Raw genomic sequence first — 17,377 nt, 5'->3', positions numbered from 1 at the left:
AAATGAAAAATACATTTTATAATTGAATACAATATGATATAGCACACTCCTAACTGAAATATTAAAAAATACAAGAATTTTATCAGATTTGTAACAGAAGTCAGTGATCCAGAATGTCATGATACTAATAATGCACTCCAAAGATCTCCATATATCCAGGATTAAAGTAAAATAAATGATACTGGACAGATATAATCTGTCTTTTAGTAGATATATAATGGGAAATGAGAACAGTGGAATTTTCTATTTTGCTAAAAACAGCAAAAAATAGTACCCTGATAATTAAAATATAAAATAAAAATATTGTTCACAATATTTAAAAATGTTTGCTATGTTAGTGCATTTGACATAATTGTCAATTATATTTTTTTTATCAAGTAGAGCCCATTATTGGTAAAGAGACAGTATAACAATTTAAGTTTTAATAACAGTGATTTTATCTTGCCTAAGGCGTCACAACAAGAGCAGAATGCCGTGCTGCAGTTTCTTATTTCTTCATATTACAGATGTGATGAGCCTTTATTTCAGCAGATTTAAAACACATTGGTGTGGCCTTGATATGAGATGATTAAAGATTGGCTTGGAAAGCGTTCTTTTATTTTGACCGAGATTATTTACATTTGTTGGATCAAACGAAAGCTTTGATTCATCAGAACTCCCACACAAGCTCATCTGGAAGTCTGAGGTTGGATGGGATGCTCCCAGGACACAATAAAAAGCCTTATGAATTGATTGAAGGCTTGTTTGCATACTGGAGCTTTCTGTGATATCGGTTTTGCAAAGGCCAGCATGGCAGTATTATCTGAACTCATGAACAAACAGCATATTGTCCAGATGTCTTGAACATCTGTGAACATTGTTTATTCTATAAACTCTATATTTTATTGGAAAGTGTGGTGTTACCTATAAAAACAGCACATCTAATAGAATATATATATAATATATATATATATATATATATATATATATATATAGATAGATAGATAGATAGATAGATAGATAGATAGAATATATATATAATATATAGATATAATAATATATAATATAATATAATATATAGATATATATATATATATATATATATCTGTAATCATCTGTAAAGTTGAGTGTTAAAATGTAACACTTTCTTTTACAGTTTGAAAAACACAGATTTGGCTGTCATACTTATCCCTTTGTTTTCACTTAACTAAAGATTGACAGATTGATTGACTATGTCTCAGTATTGGCAGATTCTCATCCCAAATATGTGATAGATGATAATTTAGCCAAACATTAGAGCTGGTCAGATTCTGATTAATATTTCATGAGTTGCTACACATACAATTACCCCAGATAACCAGATACCCCTCTTGAGAGTTAATCACTCAGCACATTACAGCTCAAAACACAGCAGAGTAACTACAACAATCAGGAAAAATCACTGATTGTCAGAATTTTCCTCTTAACTATCTTTTATGTGTATTGTGTAAACATTAAAGCACAAATTAAGTAATCAATATAATAGTTTTTATAAATAAATTCTTAACTTCTTATCTTCTCCATTACCAACGTAGAGAATGCATTTATTTTTTTGTATGAATCTATCTTAACTCGTCGTATCTAAAGCCCAGATGAACAGCTGTACATATGATATTCTGAGATGGCTTTGGCACAGTGCTTTCTATAATGGAACAGAGAGCTGTTTACGTGGTTCTTTTTTCTAGTGTTGGGCTTGTGTACAGGTGCAGATCCATGAGTCTGCAAAGCCTTTATATGTATTCATGTGCATGGTGGGCATGTTCCTCTGCATGCTGCTGGTTTATTGGAGATTTATGAGCCGAGAACTGACCCCTGCTCTCCATCCAGCCAGCCACCCACCACGAACGTGAACCTGATACTGATGCTGCAGCCTCCTCCGGCCCGCACCACCCGACCCTCAGCACGCCCAATATATCACACACCACACCACAGAGAGAGCTTTACACCCAGCACTGGATTGTAGCTGTTTTTTCTGTTTGGAGATCTACAGTTATGTTCCAGTATCTTAATGACACAATCAATTTTCCTGTAAATATAAAATTACAAAACTTATGGTAAGTTTAACATGGGCACACATGTGCCAAGATAGCTTAACATCACTGTTGGACAGAAAACCATTGTAGCTGTTTTGTAAAATTTAAATGGACCTTGAGAATTTGTTAAAAATGAAAACCTTTGAAATTCAAAAACAGCATTAAAAGAAATAACCTATACATGCCAGTTTGGTGATGTACTTATTTTAGTTTAAAATAGCTTTTCTTAGATCTTACTCAATGTAAGACACTATTGCAGCTTATTGTGTCTTAACATTCTTTGCATTTCTTTCTTAAAATGCATTTAACCCCTGTTAATCCCCTGTTCCTATACTAGCAATTAATTTTTATCACTCTGATAACTCTGTTTCTGCAACAATTATCATAAATTTCACAAATCCTAGAACTAAACCCAGTTGCTGAATATATAATGGTGATTTCTGATAAGTAGAAAATATAACTGAATAATGTACATAGTATCCAATATGCTAAAGATGCTTACAGATGAATGTTTTGTTTTCTCTTTTTTTTCCAAGCTAAATGTACCTCAAAGTATTTTATGCAGCACATGGACACTAAAAGTAGATGCTACCATTTATTTTGAAAAACAGCTTTTAGTTTTTTTTAATTTTCAAATTAAAAATTCTAGTGCAGTCCATTAAGGTGCTTTATGGAACATCTAAGACAGCTAAAGGGGCTTTAAAGAACTTTCAGAAAACCTTTTTTTTCTAAAAACCCTTTAAGGAAGGTTAAGCACCTTAAGGAGTTCCTCCACAGTTTTAAATTAAAGACAAGAAAATGAAATACAAGTACAGGTTTGTGCAAAAGATTTAGACACCAATTAAAATAAAAAGTGTTTTTGGGCAGTAGGTGTTTAGTTGCAAACTAATGTACTAATTGCAGTAAATACATGTTAATTTGTTTTTTTTTTTTTATATGTTTTATATGTATTTTTTTTTATTTATGTATTTCATTAAAACATAATCACAAGCATTACTATGATGCATCAGTATTATAAAGAGAAAAGGTTCTCAAACTCTTGATGGGTAAGTCTACTGGCTTTGGAATAGGAGCAGCTTAAACCCATCACCTTTAAGTGGTCCCCTCTCCTCTCCTCTCTCCTAAACAGAACGACAGTCAGGTGGGTCTATAGTGTGCCCAGCTTTCCATTTCCTGTGTGATGTCATGGGGCTGGGGCGCGTCATGCTGCTGTGCTTCAGCAGGGCAGCTTCACTCCTGTCCTGTTAAATGGTGGTATTGAGCGGGTGCGCCGGTGCATGGCTAAAGGGGTTTTCGTTTTCAAAAGCCCAAATTACTGCCACTCAATACTGCTATTGGCATAGATATTGGTTTGGGGACTTTTTTTTTTCTTTTTTTTCTTCTTCTTCTTCGTGTTTTTGCCCACCGAGTCGATGTGAGCACTTCTGATGCAATGCGTGAGTGCGTCCTATACTGTAAGAATCTAAAGCCCAGCGTTTTTGATTGCATGCACCAAGTAATTATAGTGTTGAGAGGCAGTTAGCATCAGTTTTGCTTCAGTGGGCACAGTTTACCTGGCACCCACCCACCAACCCACACATTCACTACTGCTCACGGCCTTTCTGTGCCGTCCGAATGCTGCTGTGAGCCTGTTAGAACTACGAGTTCTGGAAAAGCTTTTCATGATCTTGATCCTTCAGGTGTGGTCCTCAGCTCAGATAACATCCTGGTATTGGATAATAGTGAAAATAAAAAGTGTGAAGGAGTGAGTTAAAGAGGAGGAGGACTGAGACTGGCAGAGCGACGCCCTGCACTTCAGAGAAACAAAGAAAAAGGCCAAAGGGTGTGTGTGCAGTGGGCATGATGTGTGATGTGATGCTTAAAGTTACAAAACTTACAGCAGCTGCTTACAGAGTTATTGCCTGAAAAAGGTATTTCACACAATTAAAAAAAGAGGTTCCTTAAGGGTCCTGCAAAAGTTCTATACACTATAAAGACAAAAGTATTGCGACATCTGCACATTTAATGCTTCTTGCGAAATCAAGGGTATTAAAAAAAAGAGATGATCTTGCATTTGTTGGAGTAGCTGTCTCTACTGTCCAGGGAAGAGTGTCTTTTAAATTTTATAGCGTTTTCTGTTTTTTTTTTTGTATTCTGCAACAAGATCAGTTAGATTGTTAGAAGATCACCTCCAAAACTTATTCCAAAAGTGCTGAATGAAGCACCGTCATTCCAAAGAGAACAGTTCCACTGCTCTACAGCTCAGTGCAGGGGGATTTATACCCCTCTAGCCTATCACATTAGCATTAAGTGTTTGGTGAGTGGTTACCTGTTGCAGAAAGTCCTATTCTGTTAGAAGGTATACAGCTCTAGAAAAAAAAAACCCATAAGAGACCCCTTAAAAATTCTGAGTTTATTTGTTTTTACCAAATGTAAAACCTCTAAAATATATACAAGAGAAAGATGGATGATCACAAGCCATCAAACCAAACTGAACTGCTTGAATTTTTGCACCAGGAGTAAAGGCATAAAGTTATCAAAAAACAGTGTGTAAGACTGGTGGAGGAGAACATGCCAAGATGCATGAAAACTGTGATTATAAACCAGGGTTATTCCACCAAATACTGATTTCTGAACTTTTAAAACTTTATGAATATAAACTTGTTTTCTTTGCACTATTTGAGGTCTGAAAGCCATTTCTCATTTTCTGCAAATAAATAATAATAATACTATTTATAACAATTGATAACAATATTTATATTTGGAATTTGGGAGAAATGTTGTACGTAGTTTATAGAATAAAACAATACTGTTCATTTTACTTAAACCTTTACCTATAATTAGCAAAATCAGAGAAATTGATTCAGAAACTAAATTGGTCTCTTATTTTATTTCAGAGCTGTATATCCAATCACCTGATTGATCCTTGTTAAAAGTATTGGTTCCTTGAGGAACTTTTTTTCCAATGTGGTGCTTGATGAACTTTCAAGAAAGCTTAAGGTGCTTCAATAAACCTTCAGAAAACGTTTTCTTCTGAAAAGCCTTTATTATAGGTACCACAAAGTACCTTATGTGGTTCCTTCACAGTTTATGAAATTTAAATTTAAGAACCGCTAATAGTTCACCAAGATTTTCTGCGCTTTTCACTTCACCTGTCATTAGCACATTAGTGATATGTATTTAACTTGCTTATTCTGCAGTTATTTATACTGCAAGTCATCTAGCACTTTTAAAACTTCAGAACAGAAGAAAATACATCAATTAGCTAAAACAGTATAAATAACTGCAGAATAAGCAAGTTAAATACATATCACTAATGTGCTGATGTCAGTTTTCCAGCATATATCTTGGTAACAATAAAAAAAAAAACACATTGTTATTGCAGTGAATGTCTGTCAGAAAGGTTTACAAAGTTTTAAAAACTTACTTGGGAAGAAGAAGAGAACCTATGACCAGCATTTGTACTCTGCTGTCAAAATGAATGTGCTGTCTGCATTTCATGTTTCGAGTAATTTTGGCCCAAAGCATTGCCTTCAAGGTGTATTTGAGGCAGCCGACCCGTTCAAGCTGAGACTCTCACACCCCGCCGCTCTCCAGACAGACCCACGATCAATTCCCAGTTTGGGGGTCAGTGAAAATATTTGTGTTTCTCGTCAGTGAGGTTCAGGGAGGCCACCAATTTGTATTGGACGTGGGCCGTGCTTTGTGCTGCTTGCTTATTGCAGTCGAATGTTTTGGAGAAGAAAGAGAGAAGAGAAAGCAGGGGTGCAGGAGAAGCTGCTGCTGTGAGATTTTTAAAGAGTAATGACAAGCTCACTTCTAAAACCGGTGACTGCACTCCAGCTCACTGCAGTAAAACCTTCTAAAGTCCTTCACAATGAACTGGAGGACTCGCTCTTTTGTTCCCACAAACGCTGTAATTGAATCTGTGAGTGATCTCTGCTCATATCTGGGCAGATTTTGAGGGGAGGAGGGTTATAATAACTTGTTTGTTTTATTAATAAAAAAATGCCCAGGCTTGAGGCAAGTCACATGCTGAACATCTGTGTCATTTTCTGCTGAGTTGTCTGAGTCAGATGGTGGGAGGTAGACTGGTAGAAAGGTTAATTTGTCTATTACATACAGCTCTGGAAAAAAATAAGAGACCACTTTGGTTTCTTTATAGACATATGTTTGAGTACAATAAACATAGCTGTTTTATTCTATAAACTACAGACAACATTTCACCAAAATTCCAAATAATAAAAAATATATAGTTTTTTAGAGCATTTAGAAGTTCAGAAATCAATATTTGGTGAAATAACCCTCGTTTTTAATCACAGTTTTCATGGCGTGTTCTCCTCCACCAGTCTTACACACTGATTTTGGATAACTTTATGCCACTCCTGGTGCAAAAATTCAAGCAGTTCAGATTGGTTTGATGTCTTATGATCAATCAAGATCTTCCTCTTGATTGTTTTCTAGAGGTTTTAAATTTGGTCAAATCAAAGAAACTCAACTCATTTTTAAGTGGTCTTTTATTTATTTATTTATTTTTTCCAGAGCTGTATACGCATATACTGTTATGTGGTCACTGTGGTCTATATGGTAGGTGATAGTCATATATAATATTGAATTGCTTACATATTGCATGTTATTGTTTGCGTCAATAATGAAACAATAATCTAATGTTATTTGCTAATTTAATTATTTTTAACATACAATGCTTTTATTGTGCATTTTGCCCTGCCTGTGTGTTTGCGTTTAGTGTATAAGTGTGTGTATGCGTATATGTGTGTGTAAATGTGTGCACACATGAGCTTTTACCCTGAGGCAGAGGGGTCTTTATCCTGGTGTGTTGGTGACTCCATGCAATGCATATAAGTAGACCTGTTTGTGTGTGTGTGTGTGTGTGTGTGTGTGCCTGCTCTGGGTTGTAAACAGTGTGTGTGCTGGCTGTGTGTGTGTGTGTACACCTTGCTGCATGGCGCTTGGTGCCGGAGCGTTTGATCTGGCCCTGTCGCTGTGTGCCTAAGCAGAACAAATGAGCGCAGTGTGTGCTGGGAAGGGTGGGCGGCAGCACTGATGAAATGCAGTTTTCCTCCCTGTCCCTCATTTGGTGCTGAGCAGAGCGGTGATGGCGCCTGGCTGTTCAGTTGGCTCTCCGTTTTTCTCTCTCTCTCTCTCTCTCTCTCTCTCTCTCTCTCTCTCTCTCTCTCTCTCTCTCTCTCTCTCTCTCTCTCTTTCACTCTTTCTTACCCTCTATCTCTCTCTCTCTCTCTCTCTTTTTTCTCTTACTCTCTCTCTCTCTTACCCTCTTTCTCTCTCTCTTACCCTCTTTCTCTCTCTTTTTTCTCTCTCTTTCTCTCTCTCTCTCTTTCTCTCTCTTTCTTACCCTCTCTCTCTCTCTCTCTCTCTCTCTCTCTCTTCGGAAAGAGCCTGTTGCTGGAGAACTGCTCTCAGTTGTCGCTTGTTTCTGTTCATTTGAGCTCAGTTGTGTTCGTTTTTACAGCAGATGCTGAAAGTGTTTCTCTGTCCTGCTGTTTCTCTCCTCTCCGTTCTGTTAGGTTCACTGTTAGAGATGTTATGTTAACTAAAAGTAGAGTGAAGTGTAAAAATGATCATATTCATTAGTGGTAATATTGGTCGTACGTTGTATTGTTATTGAGCTTAATAACACTAATAATGGTATAAAATAATGGCATCCAATAAGAATGCTGAAAACGTATTGAAATAAAGACACTCGAAGGAGAATAACGTTACGCATTTTTAGTTACCCTACATTTTTTTATTTTTAGAAGACAGTATTCAAACAAAAGCCATTTTGCCCAATTAGCTTCAAAAACTAAGCTAGTTCAGTATCAATAAAGTCTCAAGATAAAATATATTAAAATAGGCAACAACATGTTTTGTAGCTTTGTTACTCATCTAGTTTGCATTGCTTAGCATTTATTTACTAAACAGTACCTCTTTTGGATATCATTAGGAGTTATATTGTATTGCACTGACTATTTAGGCATGTAAGGATTTTATTTTATTATTTTGTCAGTTAAATGTCAAAATACATTATTTTTTATAGACACTAAATATATAACCAAATGAGAAAAGAGTAAGAACAAATTATATTGGTATAAATTGTGAAGTGGAGATATGGTGAGGTGGTGGTACCAGCATTCTCAGGTAGTCACACTGATATATACATGGCATTTGGGGGTTTACTGTGCACACTTTCCTGGTCATCAGGTGCCTAAATCTTTCTGATATAATTTTTTGTGTTGATTTAATTTTTGGACGTGAAGGAGAAACTGTATATCTTTTTTCCCCTCTCTCTTTATCTCTCTAGATTTTAAGAGCATGCCTCTCTACCTTTGCAGGGATTTTTGATATCTATAACTTCAGGCCATCTTTTCCCTTTGGGTTGGCGTTCATTGAAATCATGCCATGAAGGGTCTCCGCCGCTTTGCATCCAGGATCACAAGTTAAAGATATTGATCGATGGCAATACTCCAAGTGTACCTATTGATGCTTGTAAAATAAACAGAGGCTAGATGCAAGCCAAGCGCAGGGTTTTTTTCTCTCGTTTGTTTGCTGAATGTATATGAGAATTTAGTTGCATTGTCTTGTGCTGGTCGATGGCAGACAGGAAGAGCGAGGCTCATAGGAAATCGTTCAGATTTCTAGAGGGAATATTACACTCATTTACTTAAAGTTCAGCAGACTGTTCATTTGTTCATTTACTGCATGGTTGTGGGGAATTTGGGTCTCTCTCTCTCTTTCTTTCTTTCTTTCTCTCTCTCTCTCTCTCTCTCTCTCTCTCTCTATCAGAAAGAAATAGAACAAAGAGTCATTACATAGGTGAAAAGAGCTGACCAAGCTGTAATTATACTGCATTACAGAAAAGCCAGGCCTCAGTTAGAGGGGCAGGGCTCTCAGCGAAAACAGCGCTAGACATATTCAACAACAGACAAATCATTTGCTCTGTGTCCCTGGTGGCGCGCTGGGCTGAATAAATACTCGCAAGGTGTGAGAGTGACTAATGTTCACGCTCACTTTTTGCTTACTGGAATGTAAAGTGTGAAAATGACTGCAAATCTGTATTCTGTTCGGAATGCTGCCCTGTTTGCTCAGACAGATGTCTTCCATCTCGCTCTCTCTCTCTTTTTTTTTGTTTTCCCTTTCTTTGTTTCTTATTTTCTTTATACCTCTCACAATGTTACTCTCTCTCTCTCTCTCTCACACACACACACACGCACCTCCCTCTCCCAATCTAATACAAATAATTTAAATGTAAATGGTGCCTTTAGCAAACCCAAGGACACGACACATCAGCAAACATCAACACACATGCATACACAGTTCCCCTGAAGGCAGGAAAAAAGTCTTAGTCATATAGCTGACCCAGAAAGGGTCTTTAAGAGCAGGGTAATGCTCCTGCCCTGCATCTTGGGGGGCTTCAGCCCACGCTGTGTAGAGATATCACCAGGAAACCACCCATTTGCGGTGTAGAGACACTCTGGTGCGGTGTTGCGGGAGCTTGCAAGCTGCAGTGCAGAGCCCTAGAAGCCTCATTGCTACAGTATAGTAACAGTCAGACTGGGAAACAATCAATGCACAAACTGAAGTTATGCAGCATCCAGTCTGTTCCATTAGCTCTCACTCTATTTTGCCTTTATAACTTTTTTTTAAGCTTTATATGAATAAACATATTCAATTTAAGTATTGCTAAAGCTTCATCAAAAAACAGGGGTATAATGTTGCTTTTTTTAATAGACATATTTATTTAAAAGCATTTTTGTCATGCTTTGGATACAATGTACTTAACTTAACTGCCAGAATCACATACAGCTCTGGAAAAAATAAGAGAGCACTTCAGTTTCTGAATCAGTTTCTCTGATTTTGCCATTTATAGGTGTATATTTGAGTAAAATGAACATAGTTGTTTTATTCTATAAACTACGGACAACATATCTCCCAAATTCCAAGTGAAAATATTATCATTTTTTAAAGCATTTGTTTGCAGAAAATGAGAAATGGCTGAAATAACAAAAAAGATGCAGAGCTTTCAGACCTCAAATAATGCAAAGAAAACAAGTTCATATTCATAAAATTTTAAGAGTTTATAAAATCAATATTTGGTGGAATAACCCTGTTTTAAACACAGTTTTCATGCATTTGGCATATTCTACTCCACCAGTCTTACACACTGCTTTTGGATAACTTTATGCCACTCCTGGTGCAAAAATTCAAGCAGTTCAGCTTGGTTTGATGGCTTTTGATCATTCACCTTCTCTTGATTATATTCCAGGTTTTCAATTTGGAAAAATTAAAGAAACTGATCATTTTAAATGATCTGTAATAAAGTTTTACATAAATATTAAGTGGTGGGGTATTAAAGAAAGGAAGGAATACATAACCAATGTTGACTCTCTTTCTCTGCAGGAGAGTTCACGGCTGCTGCCGCTGTCGCCACTGCAGCTTCACGGCGGCCGACACGACGGCCCTGCTGGACCACTTCAACTCCGCCCACTGCCAAGACCCCAGCGATCCCAGCTCCGCCCCTGCCAACGGTTGCTCCGCCCCCTCAACGCTGCGCATCAAAGAGGAGAGCAAAGGGGACCTGAAGTTGTACAGCCTGGCACCTCCCGAGGCGAAGCCGGCCGAGGCGGTGAAGAGCGAGGCCCCTGATGAAAAGGAGAAGGAGCGGTCCTGGGCCGAGGCCCCGGGGTCCGGGGGGCGAGCAGTGGGTAGAGGTGTGGAGCAGACAGTCCCGGGACTGGTGTGGGTGCCTAAGGAGAGAGCTGCGGAGGTCCTGAGAGGCAGCCCGGCTCAGTTCCAGACCCCGGGGGCGCTGAGCCTGCTGAACGCTGTTCAGGAACAGCAGCAACAGAAGGTGTTACGAGACTCTCCCAACATAGTGTTTAGCCTTAGCGCAGACGCTAAAGGCTACCTGCAGGGGACGCCGACGAGCGCAGCCGAGAAGCCTGGGCAGCAGTACCCCAGTTCTACAGAGAGCAAGAGTGCCAAGGAAGAGTCTCAGTCGCTTTTACGGGTAAGGACCTGTCCGCACGTCCTCCAGTCTCCTCAGCTACCTCTACTGCTACCTATACAATGCCTGCTCAAAAGAAACACCTAGGATTTAAAACTGTTTAGAATACAAACTAGCCTGTTTGTTTTTCTCTGGTGAATTTCAAGGGACTGAAACAATAGTTCAGCCAAAAATCTAATTTACACAGTTTGTGTAACTCCATTAATGTGTAAACAAAGTCATTTGGAGTGTTTTTTTTATGCAGTTCACAGTGGTGGTGAAATAGAACCAGGCGTCTAAAAAAGACTTCCAAAAATCTGCATTACAAATTCACAAAAAATTTGACCCAAGTGGAAAAAAACAACATTTTTTTACCTTATCATATTTGTTTCATTTGTTATACTCACATTCCTGCAACATTCCCATAAATGTAAATTTCTGTATGAACGCTGCCATCACAGAAGTGTAAATTACCTTTGCCAAGGGCACTGACATAACCCCATACCATGACAGACCCTGGCTTTTGGACTTTTTTTTTTATCTGCTGATAACACTCTAAACGGTCCTTTTCATCTTTAGTCCAGAGCCCAAGGCATCCTTATCTTTCAAAAAAAGATCTGGAATACATATTTCTCTGACCACAGTTCACGTTTCCACTGTGTGATCATCCATCCAGGTGCCTCCAAACACAGAGAAGTTTATGCCACTTTTGGACATGGTTAACGTAAGGCCTTTGTTTAGCACAGTGAAGTTTGAGTAAAGTTTCACAAGTAACCCCTTATCCATGTGGTTCTATCAGCTATTATTAAGTGTTAAATACTATAGCTATTAAATTTTTTAAATATTTATTCAAAATATGCTGTAATTCATCCAGTTAAACAAGAGCAATTTAACTTTCTTTAACCCTTTCAGAACTAAATTGTTTTCAATGATGGAGATAATGTAGCTAGGAATGCTGTTTTCTTGTATATATATATATATATATATATATATATATATATATATATATATACAGTAAATAAATTCAATTAACTCAAACATTTAATAGTAAAAAATAAAAATAACAAGTTTCTGATGGACATATGCTGATGAATAGCATTTCTCAAATAGTTTTGTGTGCAACAAAACATTTAAAAACAAAAAAAAATACATGATGTCCATTGTAAGGGATGCAGCATCTGAAAGGGTTAATGAAATGTGCAGCTGATCAGTGCATTTTTAATTAAAGCGACTGTTAAATGTAATAATGTACTTTTTTAATTTGAAATAACAGTTACTTTCTGTAGTTGCCTTTATATCAGGTAATACACTTAACACAAAACATGATTTTACCTAATTAAAAAGAAACAGCTTGAATTTTAATTCAGAAAAAAAAATAAATAAATCAAGGTGTCCCCAAACTTTTGAGAGGCATTGTAGATATTTTCTTCTTTATTTTTCTTTCCCTCCATGTCTGTTTGTATTGTATGCGCACTACACGGCTGGGATTTCAGAGCAAGACGAAAGAAATGTCGTCCACAACACAAAACACTTCACAACAGCGAGGGGTCATCAATTATTTCTGTGTGCCTCTCACCCCCGAGCTACTGGTTCAGGGAGGTTGTGAATCTCAGGCCTATATGTTCCGTTTCTCTCTCTTTTCTCTCTCTCTCTCTCTCTCTCTTTATCTTCTTCATCTCTCTCTCCCTCTCTCTCTCTCTCTCTCTCTCTCTTTCTCTCTCTCTCTCTGCTTGAGGCCAGTGTTTGCGGAGGCCCTCGGATGCTCTGTGTCGCCCTCAAAGCCGAGCGCTCCTAATTGAGACAGGTGCCCAGAGAGCAGTAAACATGCCAGTAAAGCCAGCGCCACTGCACTGAAACAAACACATATCTGCTCGAGTCTCTGCAGCGGCCCTCGTGTAAGGACCCACATCCATAAACCAAGCACTGAACTGCTGTGCTCTGCAGACCTGATGTTGTGTGGTACTGAAATGGAAATATAACAGTATTGGGGCACCTGCTGGTTCATCTCTAAAAACGAATAAAAAAATAATAAATGTATAGAAGTTGTTTAATCACTAAATATCCGTATTTTCCATGTTTAAAAATGTAGTTTGTTGTGTTTGGGCACTTTTGGAGATACAGACTAAGTTTAGTGTAACCTGTAATCGTCGAATTTAAATAATCAACATTGTTGATCATATCGACTAATCGTTGCAGCCCTAGTGGTTACCTACTTAAACACACTTCACTTACTGTTTAAGAAGGACAACTGACAAACTTTGGAGTCAGCACCAGTGCTCTAGCACATGCATGACAGTAAGCATGGTGGCAGTAGGGCTGCAACTAATGATTATTTTGGTAGTCGACTAATCTGCCGATTAATTTTCAGATTAGTTGATTAGTCAACAATTATTTCTGTCATGCCCTACATCTGTTTGCTGTGGGTATGGCTGCTTTTTCTAGCTTCTTTCTCTGTCTTTGCTTCACATCGATAGAAACAGCCAAACATGGGATTTAAATGCCCTTTAAATGTCCAGAACATTGTCCTTTAAATGTGGAAAGTGCTGCTATTTAGTGAGGAAATGTGTCATCTGTTGCCAAGTTGAGTGTAAACTGAGCTGAAAATTAATGATTAGTCGACAATGAATATTTGACAATTTTTTATAATCGACATTGTCGATTATATTGACTAATCATTGTAGCATTAGGTGGCAGTATCTTCATTCATGAGTTTCTGCTTCATATGGTCTTATTTTATTGAAAATGTTTTCTAATTTCTTTTCAGGGACTAGAGAAGTTTTGTGTTTTTGTTTTTTTGTGTGCACACCTGCACATCTGTGTCAGCAATGGATTCAGCCTAAAGTAGCAGAATGCATTTTCATTTATTTGTCTACACATATTAGTACATGTAGTGTATGTTTAAATAATAATCCATGCGTGACTGTCTCGGCTGTCATGTTAATGGAAGTCAGCGTGTGTTATCTATAGGAAATATATATATATATATATATATATATATATATATATATATATATATATATACACACACACACACCAAAGCATGCGCCGTTTTTCTTTCTTTCTTTTTTTTTTTTGTGAGTCATCTTACAGGCTTAGCGGCTGCTTGTGCGAATAGTGAGGGTGGTAGTGTGGCCCTGCCACAGCTCTTATGGCCTCATTAAGTCAGGTTTGGTGAGTTTTTTATAAATAATCCCGGCTCTGTCAGCGGAAGTGGTGTCGGAGACCCTCGCTTGTCTAAAAGGAGCAGTAGAGGATGGCAGGCACACACTACCTTAAGAAGCAGCAGTTAGTGGAGACAAGCGATGCACAAAGGCTTTTATGTAACCCGTTCACATGCCTGACATTTGGAGCAGGATTGGCCCTCGTTGAAAGACTTTGTTTTATTTTATTTGTATTTTTTCTGAATCCAAAAAGGCTTGCAGTCTTGTGTGTGTGTGTGTGGACATTTAACATTGTGGTGACATGATAGAAGTATTTATGTGTGCTGGAAGTGCTGCACTCCGTCTTTGATCTGGCTCGAGAGTGACAGGACTAAGGCAGGGCTGTCCCGCAAAAAACGCTGACATCATTTCCCCCTGTCCGGGCTTGGAGCTTTACCCACGTTTCAATCAGGCCCGCTAACACCGAGCCTGTGAGTAACGGGGGTCCCCACTGGGACTTGTGATTCCTGGCCGTCCTCCCGTCCAAAACCCGTCACTGTCTGATGTAACGAATTGGCCCAAAATGAAGAGAGATTTCTCTTTTTTTCTCCTTTTTTTGAGGAAAAAGGGGGGTGTAGAGAAGGAGAAGGCTGCTTGGCTCTGGGATGGGATGGATGAATAATCGCCTTTTCGGAGTCACTCTTTTTCTTTTAGCGTTTTTAGCGTGCCGTCTGTCTTTGGCACTTGGCTGACGGTTTCCACGGATGCTTCTGGAAGCTGGCTGGCAGGCCGGGGTGTGGTGCTCTTGGTGGTTAAGTCATTAGCTGAGGCGTGTCGAGGAGTGTGTGAACGGATCGGAGGCCCAGCTCCAGCCTTCAGGAAATGTTGAATCAGATTTTTTTTGAGGGGGTGGGGGGGCGGGGACGGGCAGAATAGAGTTTAAGAAGGAATAGTCCTGCAAAAAAATTTAATTCCCACAATTTAGTCCAGTTTCAAATGCAATTGATTTACGATGATATATGTGTGTGTGTGTGTGTGTGGTGTTCTAACTTAAAAAGCTGAAGAGCACTGTGTAGGACATTTCAGAACAGAGTGTTAGCTTCCACACATCCAACTAAACAGCTTCAGCTCTTTGGAGAAAAATCATGTATCAGCTGTCTGTAAATATAGCCACTAATGCTTCTAGACACATTAGTGAACATCTTGGAAGCATCCGAAGAGGTTTGTCATTCATAATGAGAATGATAATGCTAATGATAATGGTGATAATGATTTTCTGGTAATTTTAGACACCCCTTTATTCTAAATCAAATACAGAAACACAAAAATAATAATATTTGCATTGGAGCTTCATTACTTCAGATACAAATATAAGATAAAGTTTAGAACCACCCTTATTCTAACCGCAGTTTTAATTTGTTTCTCAGAATTGCTCCTTGATCCTAAAGTTAAAGACACAGTAGAGAAAATGCAATTAAAGTACACACACATTACTTTTTCTTATTTTTATTTAATTGCACACAGTAGGAGAAGATGGGAGTATATACTTCTATCTCTGCATTTCAAGCCTGCAGTTCAAGCCAAAAATCGATTTATTTTTTCTGGATTAATGCTGCCATCACAGAAGTGTAAATTACTTTTGCCAAAGGCACTGTCCCATTCCCATTCCCTGACTTTTGAACTTTGAATAACAGTTGCTGATAACAGTCTGAATGGTCCTTTCCGTCTTTGCTCTGCAGCCTACAGCGCCTATTACTTCTAAAAATGATTTGGAATACTGATTAGTTTGACCACAGCCCACATTTCCATTGTTTGATAGTCTCTCCCAGATGCTTCTGAGCCTAGAGAAGATCACGTCGCTTCTGGACATGGTTAACATGGTTAATTTGCCCCATCACAACTTTTTTTTAAATATATGCTGGCCTGAAATGCATGACTGATGTGTTTAACAAATAGCCCGTCACAACTGTCAAGTTATGCATTTTCATGCTGTCCCAACTTTTTAGAAATTTGCTTTCAGGCAAAATTAAAGAAGCATTAAGTTCACTAACAATGTAAATCAAACTTTAAACATCAGCCACTCAGACATGGGAGAAATTAGGAAAATAGTCTAAATCTATTTTGTTTTGTTGAACCTTTCCTGTAATAGGGTTCAGAGGTCCATCACAGTGTTTTTTAAAGTTACCATGACTTAGTGCGTGAGTCACCGGGCACGTTATAAAACCGGGCTCAACCAGGGAGGAGACCTGAAGAACCCAGTCTGGAGCCAAGGTTCCTGGAAGCTTTAAGGGTGTGAGAGAAGAATGCCTGTGCTGAATTCATCGAGGGATTAAAGTCATAGTATGAGGAACCAGATAAGAGGCTCTGTGATGAGGCTTGGCCTGGGAGGCGCCTTGCAAAACCACACAGCTGTCTTTCTCTTTTTTTCCCCCTTTTTCTCTGTGCCTTTTCTGCATTCCAGATAGGCGTTCTTTTGGTCAGAAATTTAATATTAACTGTCCTTTGAAAGCAGTTATGCACTGCAGTTTGTGGAAGAGATTTGGAATCGATTGTGGAATTTTGGATGGTGGCTGGTGGAATTCAGATATTAAGATAACAAGAAGCCGCTCGAATTTTTCCAGACGGACGCCCTCAAGATCTAAGTTTCCACATTGGACATTTTTGTCCTACGTTTATAAAAAGCCTTCTTTAAGACAATTTTCCATTTCTTACCCAAATCTGAGTGACTTTCCTACTGGATATTCTATCAAGACTCTCACAAAAAGACTGTCGACTGGCTGGGGCACAGCGAGCCACCGAAAGCTTGAAGCTGGCTTCTGTATTACAGGACTAAACAGAAGAAAGAGGAGCTAATTTAGTTATTCATCCCCAAAGGACTCTTCATTAGAAAACAGGCTATTGGCTTTTAATTATGTTTTGTAATGCCAGTGTTCTTGCTCATTACCATTTGCTCATTTTGTTTCTTTCTCTCTTATTCTCTCTCTCTTTCAGTGGCAGTGTGTGTTCTATTGAAATGTTTTATAATCTGTTTCTCCACGATAAAATGAAGTTATTGTATCCGTATCGCACATCAATGATTCCATTACTCCTCCAGATGTCCTCTCCTCTTCTCTGCTCTCTCTTGCTCTTCCCTGGCCGCCAGAGTTATTGGGTCTCAGAGGAAGGAGACGGATTTGGATCTCTGCTCGTCTTGCTGAATGCTC

At 38.4% G+C, this 17,377-nt stretch overlaps 1 protein-coding gene across 3 annotated transcripts in view; it reads left to right on the top strand.

Moving 5' to 3' along the window:
- The window catches only part of trps1 (trichorhinophalangeal syndrome I), a 172,251-nt gene that overhangs the window by 61,963 nt on the left and 92,911 nt on the right, over positions 1 to 17,377 (top strand). For all 3 annotated transcript variants that reach the window (XM_022683315.2, XM_022683316.2, XM_022683314.2), the window contains exon 6: positions 10,449 to 11,058. In XM_022683315.2, the coding sequence (XP_022539036.2) occupies positions 10,449 to 11,058 (610 nt within the window). The remainder of the gene's footprint in view (positions 1 to 10,448; positions 11,059 to 17,377) is intronic.

Source organism: Astyanax mexicanus, chromosome 3 (genome assembly GCF_023375975.1).
Source record: "Astyanax mexicanus isolate ESR-SI-001 chromosome 3, AstMex3_surface, whole genome shotgun sequence".
In the NCBI taxonomy this organism is placed as follows: Eukaryota; Metazoa; Chordata; class Actinopteri; order Characiformes; family Acestrorhamphidae; genus Astyanax; species Astyanax mexicanus.
This window is presented reverse-complemented; position numbering and strand designations above follow the sequence as displayed.